Here is a 20675-nt window from a genome sequence, read left to right on the forward strand (position 1 = left end):
CACAGGCATAATAAATTTGTGACTCTACAGTCCCTTGCCCTTTATGGGCTTGGTGAAGGGGGGGGGGGTTCTTGATCATTCTCTGTTACTGGAACTTCTCTGTTATACAGATGTAAATCTGCAACTTTCTCCTACCCTGAATAAATATGATTTATTTAGGGTAGGAGAAAATCCTACCCTGAATAAATAGCCAGTAAAGATTAATGCTACTATAATTTTTTAAGGAAATTATTAATTTGTCTTAATCAATGAAAATTTTAAACATATAAACTAATAATGATACTTGAATATGCATATTATTTTCTTAGTTTCAGCCAGAAGAAAGTGATGAAGAGGAACAATGTGCACTCAGTACCAACTGGCAGTTCCAGAGAACAAGTCGTCGCTGGTCACGTGTACCATCTCCTCCAGGAAGCATCACAGATAGTACTTCTAATGAACCTTCCTCACCTAAGTATTCATCTTCACCAGGAAGAAAGTACCTGACTCCAGAAGAAGCTTACTGCAGCAGTCATGATAGTGTATTTATTGAGGAACATCAGAGCAGTCCTGATAGCATCAGGAAGTCTACTGGTGGGGAAGGCAGGAGAAACAGTACCATGTCTCCAATTCCTATGGATGGTTCAAGTCCTGCTTCTAGCACTGGATCAGAGGATTTTTTAGAAAAAACTCTGGATATTCAGCCAAGAGGGTTAAGGCGTAGTGGAAGTGATCGTATCAGGGAAGGAGCTAAAGCACTTTTGCGACGAATGGAGAGTTTGAAAGGGAAAAGGAAAAAGAAGAAGGGTCATGAACCTACTACTGGTGAAGTGCAGAGTGATATCCTTATGGCAACAGCACCAAGCAGTGGCACAGAAGCAAGTCCCTCAAGTAGTATGACTCCATCTCCACAGTTACCTCATCAGCAACTTCTTCGGGGTGAAAGTCCTCCACAACCAGAAACTTCTGATGGCAGTCAAGGAAGTACACCTCAAGTAAAGCACAGGAAAAAAGGTTGGTCCATTCTTTGCAGGGGTGATTCTGAATATAGTGCTCACAGTGACTCAGAGTGTCCAGTGATGCTAGTTTCTGAGAGGTGGAAAGATGCAAACTGCAACGACACAAAACTAATTGAACATTATGTCACATCTCAGACATCAGTATCTCTTACAAATGGTGATCAGGAATGGAGATCACGAAGAGATGAAAACTCTTACAGTCTTCATGAAGAAAATTCACTCTATTCCGAAGTGCTTAGAGAAAGTCAGCAAGGAAGAAGGATAAACTGGTTGCACCCAGACTCGTGTCTTGGGAAGGAGGAAGAGAAGAGAGGAAGTTATTATGATAACTTGCCTGCCCCACTGGCAGTGTTTAATAGGACTAGTTTATTAGATGATGATAAGCGAGATATTATTCTCTGCACTCAAGGCTACAACAAACAACACATAGGTAAGATATTATTCAGAAACTTTTAATTATACATACATGCACACATACTATGTATAGTACTTTTACAAAAATGAATATAAATCAATAAGTAATTTTTTTCATATATATATATATATATATATATATATATATATATATATCCCCTTTTCTTTCTTTATTTCATCCTCTGAATTCCAGTTGTGAGATGAGTCTTAAATAATTTCTTCCTAGCATTTATTATAATTAATATATTGAGTTTGCATGCGTAACTGATATTTATCCATACATTACTGTCTGGATTTTATCATTACCACCCCTCTCTCTCATGGAAAGAACAAAAACTCTAGACACCGAATTGCTTTGACGATGGTAATTTGTTTCAAATTTTAGTTTTTTTTTGTGACCCCCCCACCCATGAAAGGTGTTCATAAACCTATAGTACAAGGATACTGTGGGTGGGTGAAGGATTTTTTTTCTGTATTTATTAATTACAATATGTATTTTATTTATTTTCTACTATGTAAAAATAAATAAAGTACCTTCTGGCTTAATCAAGAGGGTTAAGGTGTAGGGTTGTATTTTTATTTATTTTTTACATAGTCTAGAAACACTAGAGGCAAAACATGGAACTTTTTTTCATGCCATTTTGGACCTCCAATAAGTAGGGTAGAGATCTTCATACCAGACAATATATTTCATTTCTCACCTAAAGACATCATACACATCCATGTCCACAGTGGGATTCAAACTTGCATCTTGTTGGTTGGAGAGTGGATGCTAACTACTTGGCCAACCAGGCTGAGTGGTTAGCAGAAAAAAATTGAGAGAAAGAGGATGATATCCCCCTTCATTTGAGATGTCATAACAAAAATGTTGTATTCTGTATGGAAGAAAAATAAATATTCCAGAACGTTTTCTGTCATCTTAGATCCATGTGAGAAAGATGTGTTCAAGTTTTAGCAATATATTACAAAATGGAAGACAGATCATTTTGTAGAATAAGAAAGTATTTTACTAAATAACTAATGCTGAAATTGAATTGCTTTGTTTTAAGGCAATACTAATAATAGAATTGCCTTTTAAAATCCCAGATATGCACAGATTTGTATTATTATGCAGGTTCTCCCAGGAAAAATAATGACTCATTGAAGGAGAGGTCACTTTTATCTATATGCCTATAATACCTCTACTTGAACCCATTCACTGAAGTTGCACTTACAACATCCAGCTCACTCACTCCATGCAATGGTCAGAACTTAGTTCTCGCTGTCATTAAGATGGTGAGGACTGAGTTCTTATCAAATTGTGAATTCCATTTTACAAATAATAAGACTTAATAAACTATACTAAAATTGAGATTAATTTCTAAAAGAACTGAGGAAACTGCATTCTAATTTTATTAAAAGGTAAGATCATAATAAATATTCATTATTATGTTATATCATATAGCAAACAGTGTTTTCTTTTATAGTTTAAAAGTTTGGAAATAAGAGCTTATAAAAATATTATTAGTAGTAGTATGTGGTACCTCAAAAGTGAAATGTAGACTCAGTTATATAAATATTATTAACGAAAAAAATGAAAGAACCAAATCTTGAGTATTCACAGTGACAGATTAAGAAAAAATATGGTAAAGAAGAATATATATATATATATATCAAAAGTTCTTAAGAAGTACGTTAGCATATGATCTGAGAGAATAAAGACTAAAATGCAAGAAAGTGAAGTAATATAGTAAAGTATTTACTCAAAAGTCACAGAAAGGCTTTGGTAAGAATATATAAATAAATATCAGGAAGGTGGCAAAATGTTCTGTACCATAATGAGAGAGTACCATAAAAAGAATCAAAATTAGGGATGACTATGAATTGTTAAATAAATCACGAAATGACAGAATGGTGGTAAAAATATTCAATGTAGTCAGGATCATTTATCAAAACTTGAAATATAAAAAGCCATCAAAAAACCTAAATGTGGAAATGCAGCTGGAGTAGAAGATATTCCACTGGAGGTATAAAAGTTTTTACAGTGACTGCACTGCATAATTCATGAGTCCTTGTCAGAAGGTAAAATTTATGCAAGCATAAATCTAGGAAAACTTGTACAGATATAAATTTGGTTCAAGCTAAATAGGAATTGTCAGATTTTCAAAACAGATAGTTAAGAAAGCATGAAAATATAACAAGGATCCGTGTTAAAGTTTTGTAGATCAAGAAAAGAGATTTGACAAGATAAAATAGAAAAACAGTTCTAAAAGCTAACAATTATATGGTGCAGACAGCAGATTATGAAGAGCAACGTATAGTCCATTTGTATGTCAGCAGTTAGAATTAAAATATGCACAGAAAGATGGTCTGATGTAAAATCAGGCAGAAGCCAAGGTACATACTGCCTCCATTATTATTTGTATTTATATCATTTGTGGATCAGATTCTTATCAAGTATTAAACTCGACGTCAAAATTGGAAATGTTAATTTTAGTTGTTTATTTTGTGCAGTTGATGTCATACTCTTAAAAAGAGCCAGTATAAGTCTGCAATATTTCCTAACTAGATTTTTAGCTAACTGCTAACAAATTTGGTATGAAAATCAACAGTAAAAATAATAAAGACTGAAAAAATTATTTTTAGTGAAGATGGCAAATTAAATATGGAAATAGACAGTTGTTGCAAGTTTTTCCACTTGGTTATGCTATAATTATACTTGGTGTATATAAGTATATAATTTCTTGGAATCTTTAATTTATAGAAATAGACAATAAATCAAAGCTGACATTGTGGAAGGACAGTTAATATAATGTATAGAATGTGATATAATAATGTATAGAATATGACACCAGTGTAAAAGACAGTATTTAAACCAATTTTAAGTTATGGATCTGAGATCAGGGCTAAAAATAAAACACTTAATCAAGTACTGGAGACCCCAGATATGACAATTCTGAAAAAAATTAGGGGAGTGAACAGATGGCATCAATAGGATTGAAACAGATTTTATATTAGTCGTTAATTTAAAACTTACAACCGTCTACTTTCACTCACTCTAAAACTGATGGCTTTGTATTGGTTTAAAATTAGCACAAAAATATATTAAAACAGTTAAGGTTTTCCAAATGCCAGATGAAAATTCATTACAAAAAATTATAAATTGATTGATCCTAAACACAAATATGAAGTCAGGTGCCATGTGTTAGCTGTCATTGGGTAAAGACTGGAGGTGTTGGCAAAACTGAATTTTGTCAATGGGGGGGGGGGGGGAGGTGAGCAAAAAAAAGTGTTTAATTGCAGGAAAGAAATCCAGAGGAAGATCAAAATGCAAGAGGATTAATGCAGTTAGAAGTGATTTCGAACAGTAGTTTTCAGACTTTTCTGGCCACAGCTCACTTGGATAAAGAACATAACTCAGCAGCCCACTAGCCCTGACACTTTTATAACAGATTCATATATTATATCATTCATATATTGCTGTTGAATACAAAAAAGACTGCAGCAATGATATAAGACAGTTATTAGTTCAGGAACACAGCGTTTGAGTATTGGCTAGAGAAATGCCATTGGGACTGGAAGACATTTTTAATATCTAAGTTATTTAGCGCTTAAGGGTCAAAGCTGTATAATTGAGAGGAGACCTCCACATAGCCTTTAAAGGAATGCAGAGAACCGACCAGGGCTTCTGAACTAATATCTAATCCTCACCTTCTCATGGTGCACCCTGTTGGGTATCTACCTGGATACCGAACGAACGAGGATGGCCTGGAAATTTGGGATTTAGCCGACCAAATTGTATTCTTATTGGCTTAAACCAATATAGAAAATGATGGTACAACATGACAAAATTTCATGCCAGCTGGGGCACCCAGTTAAACAAGGCCCCTCCGTTGTTTTTGCCAGGGAACCAGGGCAAACAGCAAAAAGTCAGTAACTGGAACAAATCTGAAAGCACACCCCAACTCAACATCACCAGAGTTAAAGATCGGTACTATCAACATAAGAAGCCTGAATGGCAAAGAAATGAAGCTAGCTGAAGAATTAGATAAATACCAGATCGACATAATAGAGGTGACTGAAAGAAAAAAAAGACAAAAACTGGTGAGATCTTTCTGAGCAATAAATACAAAATGTTATATTCAGGAAATGACAATCAAGGAAAAGAAGGAGTAGCCATAGTATTGAACACAAAATATGAGGCTAATTTTCTTAAATGGCAGGCAGTTTCAAGTAGTGATGTGGGCAAATATCAGAATGGGGAATTGGACAATGAGACTTAATTGTGTCTATTGTCCCACAGAAGGTTCTACTAAGGTAGAGTGGAGGAATTTTTTGATGCTTTAGAAAAAGCAACTGACACAATGAAAAAGGAAAAGTTGGTCCTTGTTGGGGATCTAAATAGCAGAGTAGGAAATGATTGTCAGACATACAAAAATATTTTGGAAAAATTTGGAGAAAAGAGCAAAGCTAATAATAATTGCAAATGCCTGTTCGATTTCTGCTCAGGACATGGACTGGTTATTACTAACACCATGTTCCAACATAAAAATGTGCACAAATTCACATGGAGAGAAGAAGCAAGGAATAAGAAACGTCTCATTGACTATGTTATTGTTGATAGTGATGTTTTCTCCCTGGTGCAGGACAACAGAATGTACAGAGGATTTGAAATTGGAAGCGATCACTATTTAGTCTTGAGCAGGATAAAATTGAATTTCATATTGAAAAGAATAACATGTAAGAAAGTTTTAAAGCAAATAAAAGTTGAGCAGCTCTCAGATGTGAACTGTAGATTAAAATACACAAAGATTATTGAAGAATAAAGGAAAGAGTTTGAGAACAGGAACCAAATCTTGGAGATTCAGTGGCAAGCCTTGAAGAAAACCCTGATTGATTCAGCCAGAGAGGCATGTGGTAAGGTTGTCTGCAAGAATAGAAAAATCAGAACTCCATGGTGGACACAGGAAGTTAAAGAGGCAGTAAAGGAAAAGAAGAAAGCATATCAAAAGTTCCTGGCAAATAAGTCAGCTTTTGCTCTTACAGAATACAGAGACAAATGTAAGAAACCTAAACAGTGTGTAAAACTAGCTAAACAAAAGTCATGGGAGGACTTTGGCAAGAATATAGAAAATAAATATCAAGAAGGTGGCAAAATATTCTGGAGGTTGTTGAAGAAGCTTAGGAATGGAGGAAAGAGTGCTGTAAAAGGAGTTAGAGATGATAAAGGTGACATGAAAACGGGAGAAATAGATATCCTTGAAGTATGGAGTAATTACTTTGAAAAATTGCTAAATGAAACAAGCAGTGATAGCACAGTGGTAAAAAAACACTCAACAGGCATACAGTCAGGAATACATATCCATACTTGAAGTAGAAAAAGCCATCAAAGGCTTGAAATGTGGAAAGGCAGCAGGAGTAGATGATATTTGACCAGAAATGCTGAAGTATGGTGGTATAGAAGTCTTACAGTGGCTGCACTGCATAGTTCAGAAAGCCTGGACAGAGGGATGAATTCCCGATGATTGGAGTAGAGCTCTAATAGTACCCATATATAAAAAAGGGAAATAAAACTGATTGTGAGAATTACAGAGATATTTCCTACTGAGCGTTCCTGGTAAGATTTATGGCAGTATACTTGAGAAACAGTTGTGAAGGATTGTGGAAGTGAAGCTTGGTGAGGAACAAGCTGGATTCAGACCAAATAGAGGCTGTCAGGATCAGATATTCACTTTATGACAAATAGTTGAAAAGTCATGGGAATATAACAAAGATCTGTATTTAAGTTATGTAGATCTGGAAAAGGCATATGACAAAGTGCCAACAGAGAAGCTATTCAAAACGCTACAGTTGTATAGTGTCAATGGGGCATTATATCAAGCAATACTTAGTCTTTATTTGAGTTGTAAGTCAACAGTTAGAATTGAAGGAAGTACAGGAAGATGGTTTAATGTTAAATCTGGTGTGAGACAAGGATATACATTATCCCCTCTGTTATTCATTATCTATATGGATCACATTATGAAGGAAAGTGGTATTAAACATGATATCAGAATTGGAGATGTTAATGTCAGCGCTTTGCTTTATGCGGACGATGTTATACTTCTAAATAAATCTGCTACAACTTTGCAAGAGTCCCTGACTAAATTGAATAACTGCTGTAATAGATATGGTATGAAGGTCAGCATTAAAAAGACAAAGACTATGAAAATAGGTAGAATTGTTGAAAATGTCAACTGTGTTGTGAATTGGGAACAAGTAAAACATTTCAGCTACTTAGGCATGATTTTTACTGAAGACGGTAAATTAAATATGGAAATAGACAACAGAATCAACAAAGCTGGTATGGTAGGAAGTCAACTGAATAAATTCATATGGAATAAGAGAGAAATTAGTCAGAAAATAGTTTTAACTTATGGATCATCTGAGAGCTGGGTCAGAGGTAGAACGCTTTACCAAAGACTAGAGACCGCAGATATGAGAGTCCTGAGAAAGATTGGAGGTGTGAACAGATGGCATCAATGGCAATATCATATTAAAAACGAGGATATTAGGAAAGAACTTGACATTGTCAGCATCCAGGAATGCATTAGTAGAGCCAATCTCAGGTGGTATGGTCACTTAAACAGAATGGGCGAGGAAAGATTAGCAAAACAAGTGTTCTTTGCCAAGTTGGCAGATAAACGACCCAGAGGAAGACCAAGATATAGGTGGATTGATACTGTATGAAGTGACTTAGATGATAGAAATATAAGATCTGATAATGTTGGAGTCTTGACAAGTAACAGACTGATTTGGAGGAAAATTGTAGATAGGAAGTTAGTAATGATGTAAATTTTTCATGTAGTACTATCATATCCTGTACACGTCAGGAATTTGATGATGAAGTTATTTAGCATCCTTCTGATGGCTTTTGCTGAAAAACAACTGGAGGCAATTTTCCTTTGTCATCTATACAGCAGATGATGGTGGAGAACAGTGATGCCTGGAGATCAGTTTTCTCTTTGGCTACTGTAACAGTGGTTTCATCTGAATGAGAGAGAGAGAGATGAGTGAAGTATAGGTGAGAAATCGTCTGATGGTTTTGCAAGTGATCAGAAGGCCCAACTTCCATTTGTGCATGAGGTGAATTTCCTGCTATTGGCTATTTCCTTATGAAGCCTGATTGTAATTTGCTAATGAGTGTTCTACATTTATTAGTTACTTGAGTGTAGGCTGAATATGAAGCTGGAGTTCTTGTTGCAATATACTGAATTAGTTTCTCCAGCCGCTTTAATACACATTTTGTTATATCATGGCTTAGAATGCTGGCTGGAATGGGAAATTATCCTCACTGGTCTTCGTTCTAGTGAGGATGATTTTGATTTACACAATTAGAGCAGGTGTTTGGATCAGAAGTGGAAACAATAATCTGACCATGGAGAGGAAGAATAGAAGTTGAGGTTGTCCCACTTGGTATCTTTATAGTGCTGAAGGACACAAGGTTGGGAGTGGTTTGAGGGGGGGGGGTGAAGCATTCTGTTAGAGAGGGAACTCGTACAAGGGAGGAGATGATCTCTATGATATATCTGGATAGGAAGTGGTTAAAAAAATTGGTGGTATGTGAAACTAAAAAAAAAATTATCAGATATATAGTGTTAGGTCATTGTTTATAGCAAATACTTCTGCATCTCATCCATCTTGGTCACTGGCAATTGAAAAGGATTTGAATTGTGATATTAAATTACCTAGGAAGATGACTTCACTATTTGGATAGCTGGATTGTAGAAAAATGAATTTCATCTTTATCTTATGCAGAGTTTGTTAGAAATACCCTAGAGTCCTACTTTTAGCATCAGTCATCATCATCATCATTAGTGTTCTGTCTCTTGACAGGTCTAATGGTATAACTCAACAGATTGTCTTCCCCCTTCATTTCCTGATATCTTCTTGTTCCCATTATATCATCAAGCATCATTAGTCGTCTTCTTCCTCTTGGTTGCTTTTCTTCAATTTTCCCTTCTATCATTCTTTTCAGTAGGCTCTCTCCTCTTAATACATGTCCTATCCAGTTATGCTTTCTTCTTCTTATGGTCTTTAGTAAATTCCTTTCTTCTTCAACTCTTTGTAATACTTTTTCATTGGTGATTTTTTCAGTCCACTCTATTTTCTCCATTAAACACATTTCAAATGCCAACATTTTAGCTTCTTTCTTCCTAATTGTCCATGTTTCTGATCCATATAAGGTCATATTCCAAATATAGCACTTAATAAGCCTTTTCTTTAGATTTTTATTCATTTTATTAATAAACAAATTTTTCTTGCTATAAAAGGCATATTTTCCTTTGTTAATTCTTTCTTTTATTTCCATGTCACATATTCTTGTATTATACTACCAAGGTATTTGTATTGTCTCACTTGCTCTACACTTTCTCCATTCATCATCACCTTGATACTTCCTGGTTTCCTGGAGACTTTCATCACTTTTGTTTTCTTTGCGTTAATTTTCATACTATATTTCTTGCATATATTTTCAAATTTTTGCATTAGGTGCTGTAGTTCATCTTCAGTATTAGCTAATATTGCTTGATCATCTGGAAATCTAATAAATATTTTGTATTGTTCTTCCTCCAATAGTGATTCCTCTTTCCTCTTCGTAAAATGCTTTTTTTATCATTTCTTCTGCAAATATACTGGTCGGTGACAGGCAGCATCCCTGTCTTACACCTCTGCCAATCACACATTTTTTAGTTTTTCCTACTTTTGTCTTTATTATGGCTGTCTGGTTCATATATAATTCAGCTATTAACCTTCGGTCTCTCCGATCTAAACCTATTTTGCATAATATTTCCATCAGATTTTCCCATGTCAAATGCTTTTTCAAGGTCGATGAAACAAATATAAACTTCTTTATTTACTTCTATATTCTTTTCGCATATGGTCCTCATTACTCCAATTGCATCTCTGGTTCCTCTGTCTTTTCTAAATCCAAATTGATCATCCCCCAGAAAATACTCCACTCTATTATACAATCTTTGATTTAATATTCTTAGCAGTACTTTGGAGGCATGTGAGAGTATGCTTATAGTTCTGTAGTCACTGCACTTAGCAGGATTGCTTTTCTTTTCAATTGGTATAAGCATACTCTCTGTGAAATCTTTAGGCCATACTCCTGTTTTGTAAATGAGGTTGCAGAGTTTCCATGATTCTGTTATACCCTTGTTCTCCAGTTGTTTTAGGATTTCACTAGGTATTCCATCCACTTCCTAATTCCTTAATTGCTGTTTCTACTTCTCTCTTTAGTATTTCAGGACCTCTTTCTTCTGTTGAGATTTCATTTTGCTCTTCCAATTCAATTTTTGTTGGTCTTTCATTTTTTACGTAAAGTTCTTCGATATTCCTTCCATCTTTCACCCTGTATTTCAATATCATAAATCAGTTTTCTTTACTTATCTTCTAATGGCAGATTTCTTATGCTTTTTTTAATATTTGTAATTTTTTTTGCTTTTTCAAACATTTTATCATATCGTCCCCTTTTTTCCCATTTCTTCAATTTCTTTACATTCTGTTTTTAACCATTCCTCTCTTGATTTATCAGTTTTTTTTCTCAGTTCATTATTTAATACTTTGTATGTTTTTCTTCCCTCTTCAGTGTTTACATCTTCTTTCTTCCATTTTTCTTATCATTTGTAATCCATGGCTTTTTAATTCTTTTCCCTTCCACAAAACCGATCTCTTCAGCAGCTGTTTCATGTATCAAGTTTTTCAGTTGATTCATTTTGAATTAACATCCATAGTTTCTTCAGATATATTCTCTTTGTTCCTTCTTTTATTTTCCAGTTCTTCTCTGAAGTTCCTACCTGCATCTCCTTTGAGTTTTTCTAGTTTCCACCTTTTCTTGCTTTTACCTTTGTTTATTTTCTTATATCGTATCTTAATTCCATAACACTTAGCATCAGTACCTGCCCATTAAACTTTTTTTTAAGAAAGAAAGAAATTATTATTATTCAGATCTCCATGGAGTGAAGAGACTCATCGTGGGAGGACCTTCCTAGGAAATGCAAAGTCTATTATACCACTCCTTGAATTCATTGACCATTCTTGCTCTCACCACTCTATCAGGCAATGCATTCCACTTCAACCACCCTCCACACAAAGAAACCACTTCTCACCCTCTTGCTCACAGCTTCCTTTCTAACTTCCAGGGATGGCCCCTTGTCATTCCTCCTTCCTGCTGTTCCACCAAGTGAAAGAACTCCCCGGTGTCAAACTCTGTAACTGCCTATCATCAGTTTAAAAGTCTCGATCATATCACCTCTCCTTCTTCTATCCACCAAACTCTGCAGTCCACATTCCCTCAGCTGATCCTCATAACTAATATTGTACAGTCCTGAAACCATCTTTGTTATCTTCCTCTGTACCCTTTACACAGTTAATTTATCCTCTTCAAATCCTGGAGACCAAATTTGAGAACAATAATTTAAGTGTGGTCTGATCAGTGTCTTATAAAATGGAATAACTCTTATCTCTGCAGGTCAGCATCCTTCTCAGTATTGCAGCAATCCTCTGGGTTACCTTAACCACCTTTGCAATATGCTTCCTGAATTTTAGTTTTCTATCAATCATCATCCCTCAGATCTCTTGTCTTCCCTACTTCCAAATTTGCCAATACATTTGAAATAAGTCTCAAATCCTGAGTTTCCAGGAGGAAACTCTACTTGCCCATTCTAGAGATTGACTAACTCAGGAACTGGCTCAAGAAGTCAGTTAAAGTGTTACTAATATATGCTTTTTTCCCCTCCCAATAGAAGTTGTGGAGCTCCTTTAGCCTTAGCTAACCTTTTGAAGACAGGTGGGTAGCAAATCTCCATCCTTCAAACCTATAAATGAATAAAAGCTTTTCAGGAGAGAGAGAGAGAGAGTATGGCAGACAACTGCCACCATCTCTTTGTCTTAAATCCTAACCTTTGTTATTGTCTGTAAGTGTGGGTTCTATGCAGTGGTGAGCTATGGAAATTTTAACAAAGGGCTTGCATCGTCGAGCAAAAAAAAACCGTATTTCACACAAAAACTTTTATTAATACAGCTTGTGTACAAATGCCAATCAAAAAGTATGAGGGGACAATCAACCTGTAAAGGCTATCATTTTTAAACAAATCTTTCATGATCTAAACATGAAATATTTGCACACAATCATCTGTGTTAATTTATCTTACATAGGAAAAACATTATTTAATGATTAAAATATAATAAGAATAAAATCTTTTATAATCGCACATATGAAATGGTCTGCATTTTTTATAAATAAATTTCTTTTGTTTGCGATAGAAGTTTTTATAACAAGCAATCTATAAAGAATAAATAAATGTTATCTAAACGCAATAATATTAAAGTACGTTATATTTCTCTTTTATTTTTATACTTCAAGTACCAATCAAGGGGCATTATTTTATAGTCCTATTTATTTATATGCGATTACCAAAAGTGAATTCTTATTTGTAAAATGGTGGTACCAGTGTAACTATAATATTTTATTTAATAAAATCACTTTGTTAGGTTACCGTATGAGTTTGTCGTTTAATATATTTAAAAAAATTATGTTTTTTTTTTTGAAAAAATAAAAAAGTAAACAAGAAGAACAAGGGGCTCGCAAATTTGAGAAAAATTTAACAAAGAGCTCAGGCGAGCCCTTTATAGCTCACCACTGGTTCTATGTGGGCTTGACCTGCTGGAGGACAGACGAAAATTTGCCACCATAAAATTCATAAATAATATCAGAAGCTACCAAAGTGATCATATCTCCCTAAAAACTTATGAACATTGGAACCAAAATTGCAGACTTCACAGATCATCAACTTTACAATATGATGACACTATCAGGAAAGAAATAGGTCTTGATCAGCTAAATGTTCACATAAACAAAGAACCTCTATTTTCCAGTCCTTTACCTTCAAATACCTCTATAAATCTAATCCTTACCAAACTCTGTACAAAAAAAGAACCAAAAGAAATGCTTAAAGAAAAAGGCCTAAATACCATCAACCTTCTTTCATCCTCCAAACAGGTTATTTGTTATACCGATGAATCATCAGACACCAATATGATTAATGGAGGCGCTGGCGTTCTCCTTCTACTCCCGAAAGGTGAAAAACTTTCAATAAAAGTTGGATCTGGGAGAATCGCTTCCAATTTTACCAGCGAACTCTACGCAATAAATAAAGCACTAGAAGCCTACTTAAATCTATCATCATCTCAACAATCTGAAGGAATTATAATTTACAGTGACTCAAGATCAGCTATGGAGGCAATCAAAAATGGCAATACCAAGCTCACACAAGACATCCATAAACTCTTAAATCAACTAAAGTGTTTAGGTAAAAGTTGCATTTTACAATGGATTCCTGCTCATGTAGGCATTGATCACAACGAAGCAGCTGATAAATTAGCAAAAGAGGCCAGAGAACTCAACCAAGAAACTCATATGATAACTCTTGCTGATGCCAATGCACTAGCAAAAGCTAAACTAATTCCATTGAAATCAGTGATACAACATCAAATTCCCGAGATCAATGCTGACAGAAGGACCTCCACCACGATAGCAAGACTACGAACAGGACATTATAGAGGAATGAAGATCAATACAGATGATACGAGAACATATAGAAACTGCAACAACTGCCCCAATACTGAACTGACACCCACTCACATCTTTACCTGTCCAGCAATTACAGCAGCCTTGCAAGAAATAGATCCTAATCCTGAACAACAGCTCTATACAAACAAAATCACAGACATAGCCAAAGTAGTACAAGGAGCACACGGAAACATCTAAGACTCTTCAAAGGACAAGACAACAACAACAACTGGTTCTATGGTTTATTTTTTGAGATGCAAAGTTAAAATCCTGAGTTTTGAGGAGGAAAAACCATACTTGCCCATGTCAGAGATTGACTAATTCAAGAACTGGCTGAGGAAAGGCTTAGAAGTAGTTCCTGTTGTTATGGACTAGAATTGAACACTGTTTCTTCAGGCAGCCAAGTACTATGGATGCAAATGTCATATAAAATGTTAATTAACTTGTATTAAAAATACACCTATAATTAGCATTAATATATGCATAAACATTAATCATTAATATATAATGGAGAAAACATATTTAGAAATAATATATTTATTAAATTATTATTGCTAATATGCACAAAGAAATACAACTAAGCTTGTGCAGTAGCAGGAAGGCAAGATCCTACAGTCCTAACTGGTGCCCCCTATGGGTGTAGTGATGAAAACATGCTAGGTCTCAAGATAATGATTGACAGTGTTTTTCTTTTTGAGATGGTATGTAATGGTACAGCATACTGAAACCTTTATTAACAGTGACATAATGATGTGGAATAGTTTTAATTTCCAACTTTTCCTGTTAGCAGTGGATGTGCACTATCACCTGTAGTTTTACGAAAAAAGCACTGATGATCACCCATAATTTAGGTAAAGTGATGCAAGCTGAATTTGTTCAAATTTGGTGAATGTTGTGGCAGACTAGAAATAATCTCTCTAATATACATCTGCTCCTATATGAAAGGAAGATTTTGTTCCATTGGATCCAGTGGTTTGTATTCATGGCATGGTCTGCTACTCCAGAGTGGTTATAGTGCTGGTAATGGACATGGTTTCTGTGTTCCCCCAAATTCCAATGGATATTGGTGATTCTTCTTGTTTGTTCAAAATACAACAGTTTGCAGAAGCAAGGGATGCTATGAACACCCAGGATGATCTAGATGATGGAGAGGATCTTTTGGTGAGTGAAAAAGGCAGCTATTTTAGGTATGGCTTGAAGGGGAGGGTCAGCAGTGGCAGCCAGTGAAAATTTTTAAGTGGGGCTGCTGCATATACAAAATAAAAAAAAAATTCTTTTTTTCCTAATCAGTAACGAATTTATTAATAAATAAATTTACACATTAAAAAATTGCTTTATTAAAAATATTTCACTCTCACCATGAACAAACACCAATAATAAAAGTTTTGTACCTCACAGAAATAACGCATACATACAATTTATCTGTAAGCAACACTGCCCAAAGAAAGCAGTGTCAGAATCACTTGTAGTGTGCAATGACAAGTGCAAACGAATATCGGGAGTCTAGCTGCAATTACCCGAACGCGATAATTCTGACATTGCATTAGATCACAGTGCATTTGTTTCATGTAACGATAATTGAAAAAATATAATTCTTTTCATATTTTCAACAGTGGCACTCATCATAATTCAGCCTTCTATCTATAATAAATAAATAATTATATGTTATTTTAACAAAATAAAATAAGATTTACGAAAAATAGTTCACCCTCACCACGAACACGCACTAATAATAAAAGTTTCATATCTCACAGAAATAATGTGCGCAAGCATAAGATTTATCTGTAAGCAACACTGTCCAAACGAGCAGTGTCGGAATCACTTGTAATGTGCAATCACAAGCGAATATTGGCGAGTCTAGCTTCAATTGGCTAAATGTGATAATTCTGACACTGCATTAGAACGTAGTGCATTTGTTTTGTAATCTAAAGCGTTAATCGAACAATTCCAATTCAATGTTGAAACATAAGCTGTAACCTTGAACATGTTGTATTGCATTTATGTAATGTTGTAAGCATTGTTATTATTTATAAACACAAAAGAATTTAATTTTTTCATTTTTTCCTTGGGGGGGTGCTGCAGTGTCACAGTGCTTATGTACGAGCTGCCACTGGAGGTCAGTATATCATACCTTTTTTAAAATGTGTGAAATTTTTTTTTCCTAAGGTGTACTGGATATAGGGAATGGATTTTTTGTGTTGCAGAGTTTAAGGAATGGGTAGTGTTCTGTTGATTTCTGTGGCCAAACTAGTGTAGTCTGAGTAAATGGTTCTAGCTATTGAAACGATAGTAGCTAATTGCTATCATTTCAATAAGGTTTTTCTGTAGATAGAAAATGATGAGGATCCATTGGGTATTTGTTGGTCTGCCCTTTGTTCACATTCTGATCATTCAACTACCTACTGGAAGGTACATGCACCATCTCTCATATCACTTTACCTCTAACAAATTGAGAACTATTTACTCAGACAACACTAGTCACCACAGAAATCAATCGCATCTGTGACACTTGTTAACCAATGTCTTTCTCCTTCACAACATCAACAGAATACTCTGCCCATCCTTCAAACCCAACCCTTCCCAAAATCCAGAACACAAAAAAATTCACTGCCATTTTCAACATCCAGTGCATCTCAGAAAAAATCTCATGGGTTTTAAAAGGGATATGACATATAGACCTCCTTCAAGCCTTACCTAAAATTAACTATCCTTTATCTCACCAAAAGATCCTCTCCTTAGACCATCCTGGGATCTCTAACATCCCTTGCTCCTGCAAACTTTTGTATTTTGGACAATCAGAAAGAACAGCTAATATTTGTCTGGAGGACAACAGAAACCACTTCCATTACTTGCACATTACATCTATTTTGGAGTAACTGACTATGTTATAGATATTAATTATTGGATCCAATGGAACCAACATCTCTCTTTTATATATAAGCAGATATAAATTTGAGAGGCTATATCTAAAATCTGCCACAGCATTATAACATTTTTGCCAAATCTGCACAAATCTGGCTGCTTCACTTTACCAAAAATCTGGAAGACCATTATCTTGAAACCTTCAGCAAGATTCCATTACCTCAATCATAGAGGATGCCAGTTACGACTGCAGGATCCCACCTTTTATATACTCAGTCTGTATTTGTCTTCCTGCTAGTATGCCTGCATGCCCATGAATATGCTTAATAATTTATAAGATCAATAAATAAATTTAGTAATTATCTCTTGATGTGTGTTTTCTCCATTAAACATCAACATGAGTGATAATCAAAGTCCAAGTATTCGTACCACATTAATATACCATATTTTTTGCCTTATAAGATTTTTTTTTTTTACTTAAAATTCACCTGAAAATTAGGATGCATCTTATACACTGATGTGTTTTTTATGTATGCGCAGTTGCGGTGCATCATCGCTTGTTGGCAATGTGTGATCATTTGAATAGTTGCACAGTCATTAATAATCACGCATTTAAACTAGTAATCAATACATTATATTTAAATTTTTTTTATAACCCATGGATTCCACGAAGCACAGGCATAGCTATATGATTGCATTTAAGCATAGTGTAATTGAGTACAAAAAAAAATGGCAATAGGGTAGCAGAGTGGCACTTTGGACCTCTGGTTACAGAAACAAGTTGTACGAACTTATCGAAAGGAGGAAACAAGAGCAGCAATTAATAGAAGCAAATTCTAAAAAACACAATCTCAACATCTCCATAGAAAACCAGCAAAATGGTCAGGAATTAAAAACTTGGATAATGGATCAAAGAAGATCGGGTTGCTGCGAATCTACAAAAATGATTATTCAACAAGCAAAGTTATTGGCAACAGAAAGAATTATCATTGATTTTACAGAGTTGCCATCATGGTGCTTTGGATTTACGAAGAGAAATGATTTATGCATGCTTGCAAATTCGAAAGTACAATTATTGAGTTTCACGGATTCATCATAAATGCTAGAAAACAAGACAGTTTTGAACTTTCACAGATAGCTAATATGGATAAAGTGCCTCTGACTTTTGATGTGCTCTCAAACAAGACCATTGACTCCACAGGTAAAAAAAAAATATTGTTAAAACTTCTGGTCACTGAAAAATCCACTATACTGTTGTTTTGTTGTGCTGTGTGGATGGAACAAAATTGCCACCTTTTTTAATTTTTAAAAGAAAAACTTCCCAAAGGGGTTTACATTCACATTCATCCAAAAGGATGGATGGATGAGGAAGGGATAAAGAAGGTGTGGGATCAGTTTTAAATGCCATAAAACCAAAGCTATTAAAAATGAACTTCGCAAAATGAACCCAAAAATATTGGAAGTTTATTTTTCACTTGGTTAGACTATAAAAAATTTAGTTTAATCTTTTATCCAAGTGTGAGCAAACAAAGTTTGCACCTGAAGTATCTTCAGGACTGAGGCAACTCATAGTAAAGGTGGACCAAGCTCTCATCACTCCTTATCTCAGTATCTCACATAATGCAAAGCACATCTCCTTGCACACATGTATAATGCTATGCATTAAGAGAAGGGCCAGTACCTAGACCGGTTTTGACCTTTATTGAAGTCTTGTCAGTGGGAGCCAGACCCAGAAGTGGTGATACTAAGGCAGAAGCAATGGAGAGGTCATATTTACTTATACGAGTTGCCAAAAGGTGTACCACCTTATTATTAAATTACTCTGGATTTAGAGAAAGATGTTGGAAGTTTATTTTCCACTTGGTTAGACTATTATAAATTTAGTTTAATCCTTTATCCAAGTGTAAGCAAAGTTTGCACCTGAAGTATCGTCTGGACTGAGGCAATTCATAGTAAAGGTGGACCAAGCTCTCATAACTCCTTGTTTCAGTATCTCCCATAATGCAAAGCACGTCTTCGTGTGGACATGTATAATGCTATGCATTAAGGGAAGGGCCACTACCCAGACCAGTTTCGACCTTCTCGTATAAGTAAATGTGACTTCTCCATTGCTTCTGCCTTAGTATCACCACTTCTGGGTTTGGCTCCCACTGACGAGACCTCAATAAAGGTCGAAACTGGTCTGGGTAGTGGCCTTTCCCTTAATGCATAGCATTATACATGTCCAGAAGGAGATGTGCTTTGCATTATGGGAGATACTATGACAAGGAGTGATGAGAGCTTGGCCCACCTTTACTACGAGTTGCTTCAGTCCTGAAGATACTTCAGGTGCAAACTTTGTTTGCTTACACTTGGATAAAGGATTAAACTAAATTTATTATAGAACACAAAAATAGCTGTAATACCAGGAGGATTTCACCTCTGTGCTTCAACCTTTAGATGTATCAATAAACAAATCATTTAAATGATTTGTGAGGGTCAATTTGATGCAATCTTCAAAGTTGAGGATACATCTACAGGTAGGAGAAAGAAGACCACAATTTTGCAGGAGTGGAAATGGGTAAAGACTTCATGAAATGAAGTGACTCTTGAAATTATAAAATCTTTTCAAAAGTGTGGTATTAGTAATTCTCTTGACAGTACAGTGATGACTCAGTTTTTGATGAAGAATCAAGTTTAGAAAATTTTGAGAGTGAAGATGAATAAAGATTTGAAAATATTAATGAAATTTATAAAAATTATTTTGTTTATATATATATATATATATATATATATATATGATTTTTAATGATTTGATGGTTTTTTAAGAATAATTGTTTTTTTAGCTAATAATGGATAATACATGTATTTAAATTTTAAATAAAAAAATTAATATTTAGATGAAAAATTCGATACATAATCCATGCCTATTATACTGCGAAGAATATTTTTTCCCCAAAAATTTGACACGAGAAATGTGGTGCATCTTATAAGGCAAAAAATACAGTATGTGCATGAACCTTAACCATTCTCTGAGTATTAAGGTATCCATCTCAAAAAAAGACTTATGTGTTGGCAGTTATTCATTTTATGCATTAAAGTATTAAACAGCACCCAAAAGAAAATAATTTTATCAAGTGAGTGATATTTTGCCAACATCTTCAAAGCACAAAAATAACTCATGACTTATTTTTCATGGTATTAACAACACCATACACACTTTTATCACAAAGATGTTTTATTAACACTTATATTTTGCTGATTTTCAACTCGGCATCATCAGAGCACAACACACTTGTATATGCGACAGTGAGTGAGTGAAAACAATATAATTGCAAAAGACAAAAGATCTAAAGTCCTATTTTCGGCACCCTTTAACAAACAAACAAAAAAAAAAAAAAGCAGCAGCTATCCAGGAGTGTTTTTTTTTTTTTTTTTAGGATAACCGTCTCCCAAATTTTTGGCAAATTAATGCAAACATATTTGTTAAGGTTTGGAGAATTCTTCAAAGCCATTGCTGACTCAAAATATAATCTTTCAGATCTATAACGACTCCTAAATAGCACATTCGTTTTCCTCCATCTAATCCTGTGTGAAGGAGTGTCCAAAGCATGGTCTGCCAATCCCAACTTGCCATAGTAATAGTAGCGATTATATCTTTCATGTTCTTCCAGGCAGATGTTCACTGATCTTCCTGTTTTCCCATAATAGGCCAAGTCACAGTCACAAGGAACTTCATACACTCCTGGGTGTGCTAAAGGGTGAAGTTTATCCTTAGGCGAGTGGATCAGAGTTGCCAGCTTGACATGAGGTTTGAAAGTGGTGCGGAG

At 34.9% G+C, this 20675-nt stretch overlaps 1 protein-coding gene across 1 annotated transcript in view; it reads left to right on the plus strand.

Moving 5' to 3' along the window:
- The window catches only part of LOC150104184 (rho GTPase-activating protein 7-like), a 372722-nt gene that overhangs the window by 240827 nt on the left and 111220 nt on the right, over positions 1–20675 (plus strand). Inside the window, exon 10 of the mRNA XM_090397299.1 lies at positions 309–1428. Coding sequence (XP_090253425.1) covers positions 309–1428 — 1120 coding nt within the window. The remainder of the gene's footprint in view (positions 1–308; positions 1429–20675) is intronic.

The sequence above is a fragment of the Typopeltis vanoorti genome, chromosome 8 (assembly GCF_054136105.1).
Source record: "Typopeltis vanoorti isolate ZY-2024b chromosome 8, IOZ_Tvanoo_1.0, whole genome shotgun sequence".
In the NCBI taxonomy this organism is placed as follows: domain Eukaryota; kingdom Metazoa; phylum Arthropoda; class Arachnida; order Uropygi; family Thelyphonidae; genus Typopeltis; species Typopeltis vanoorti.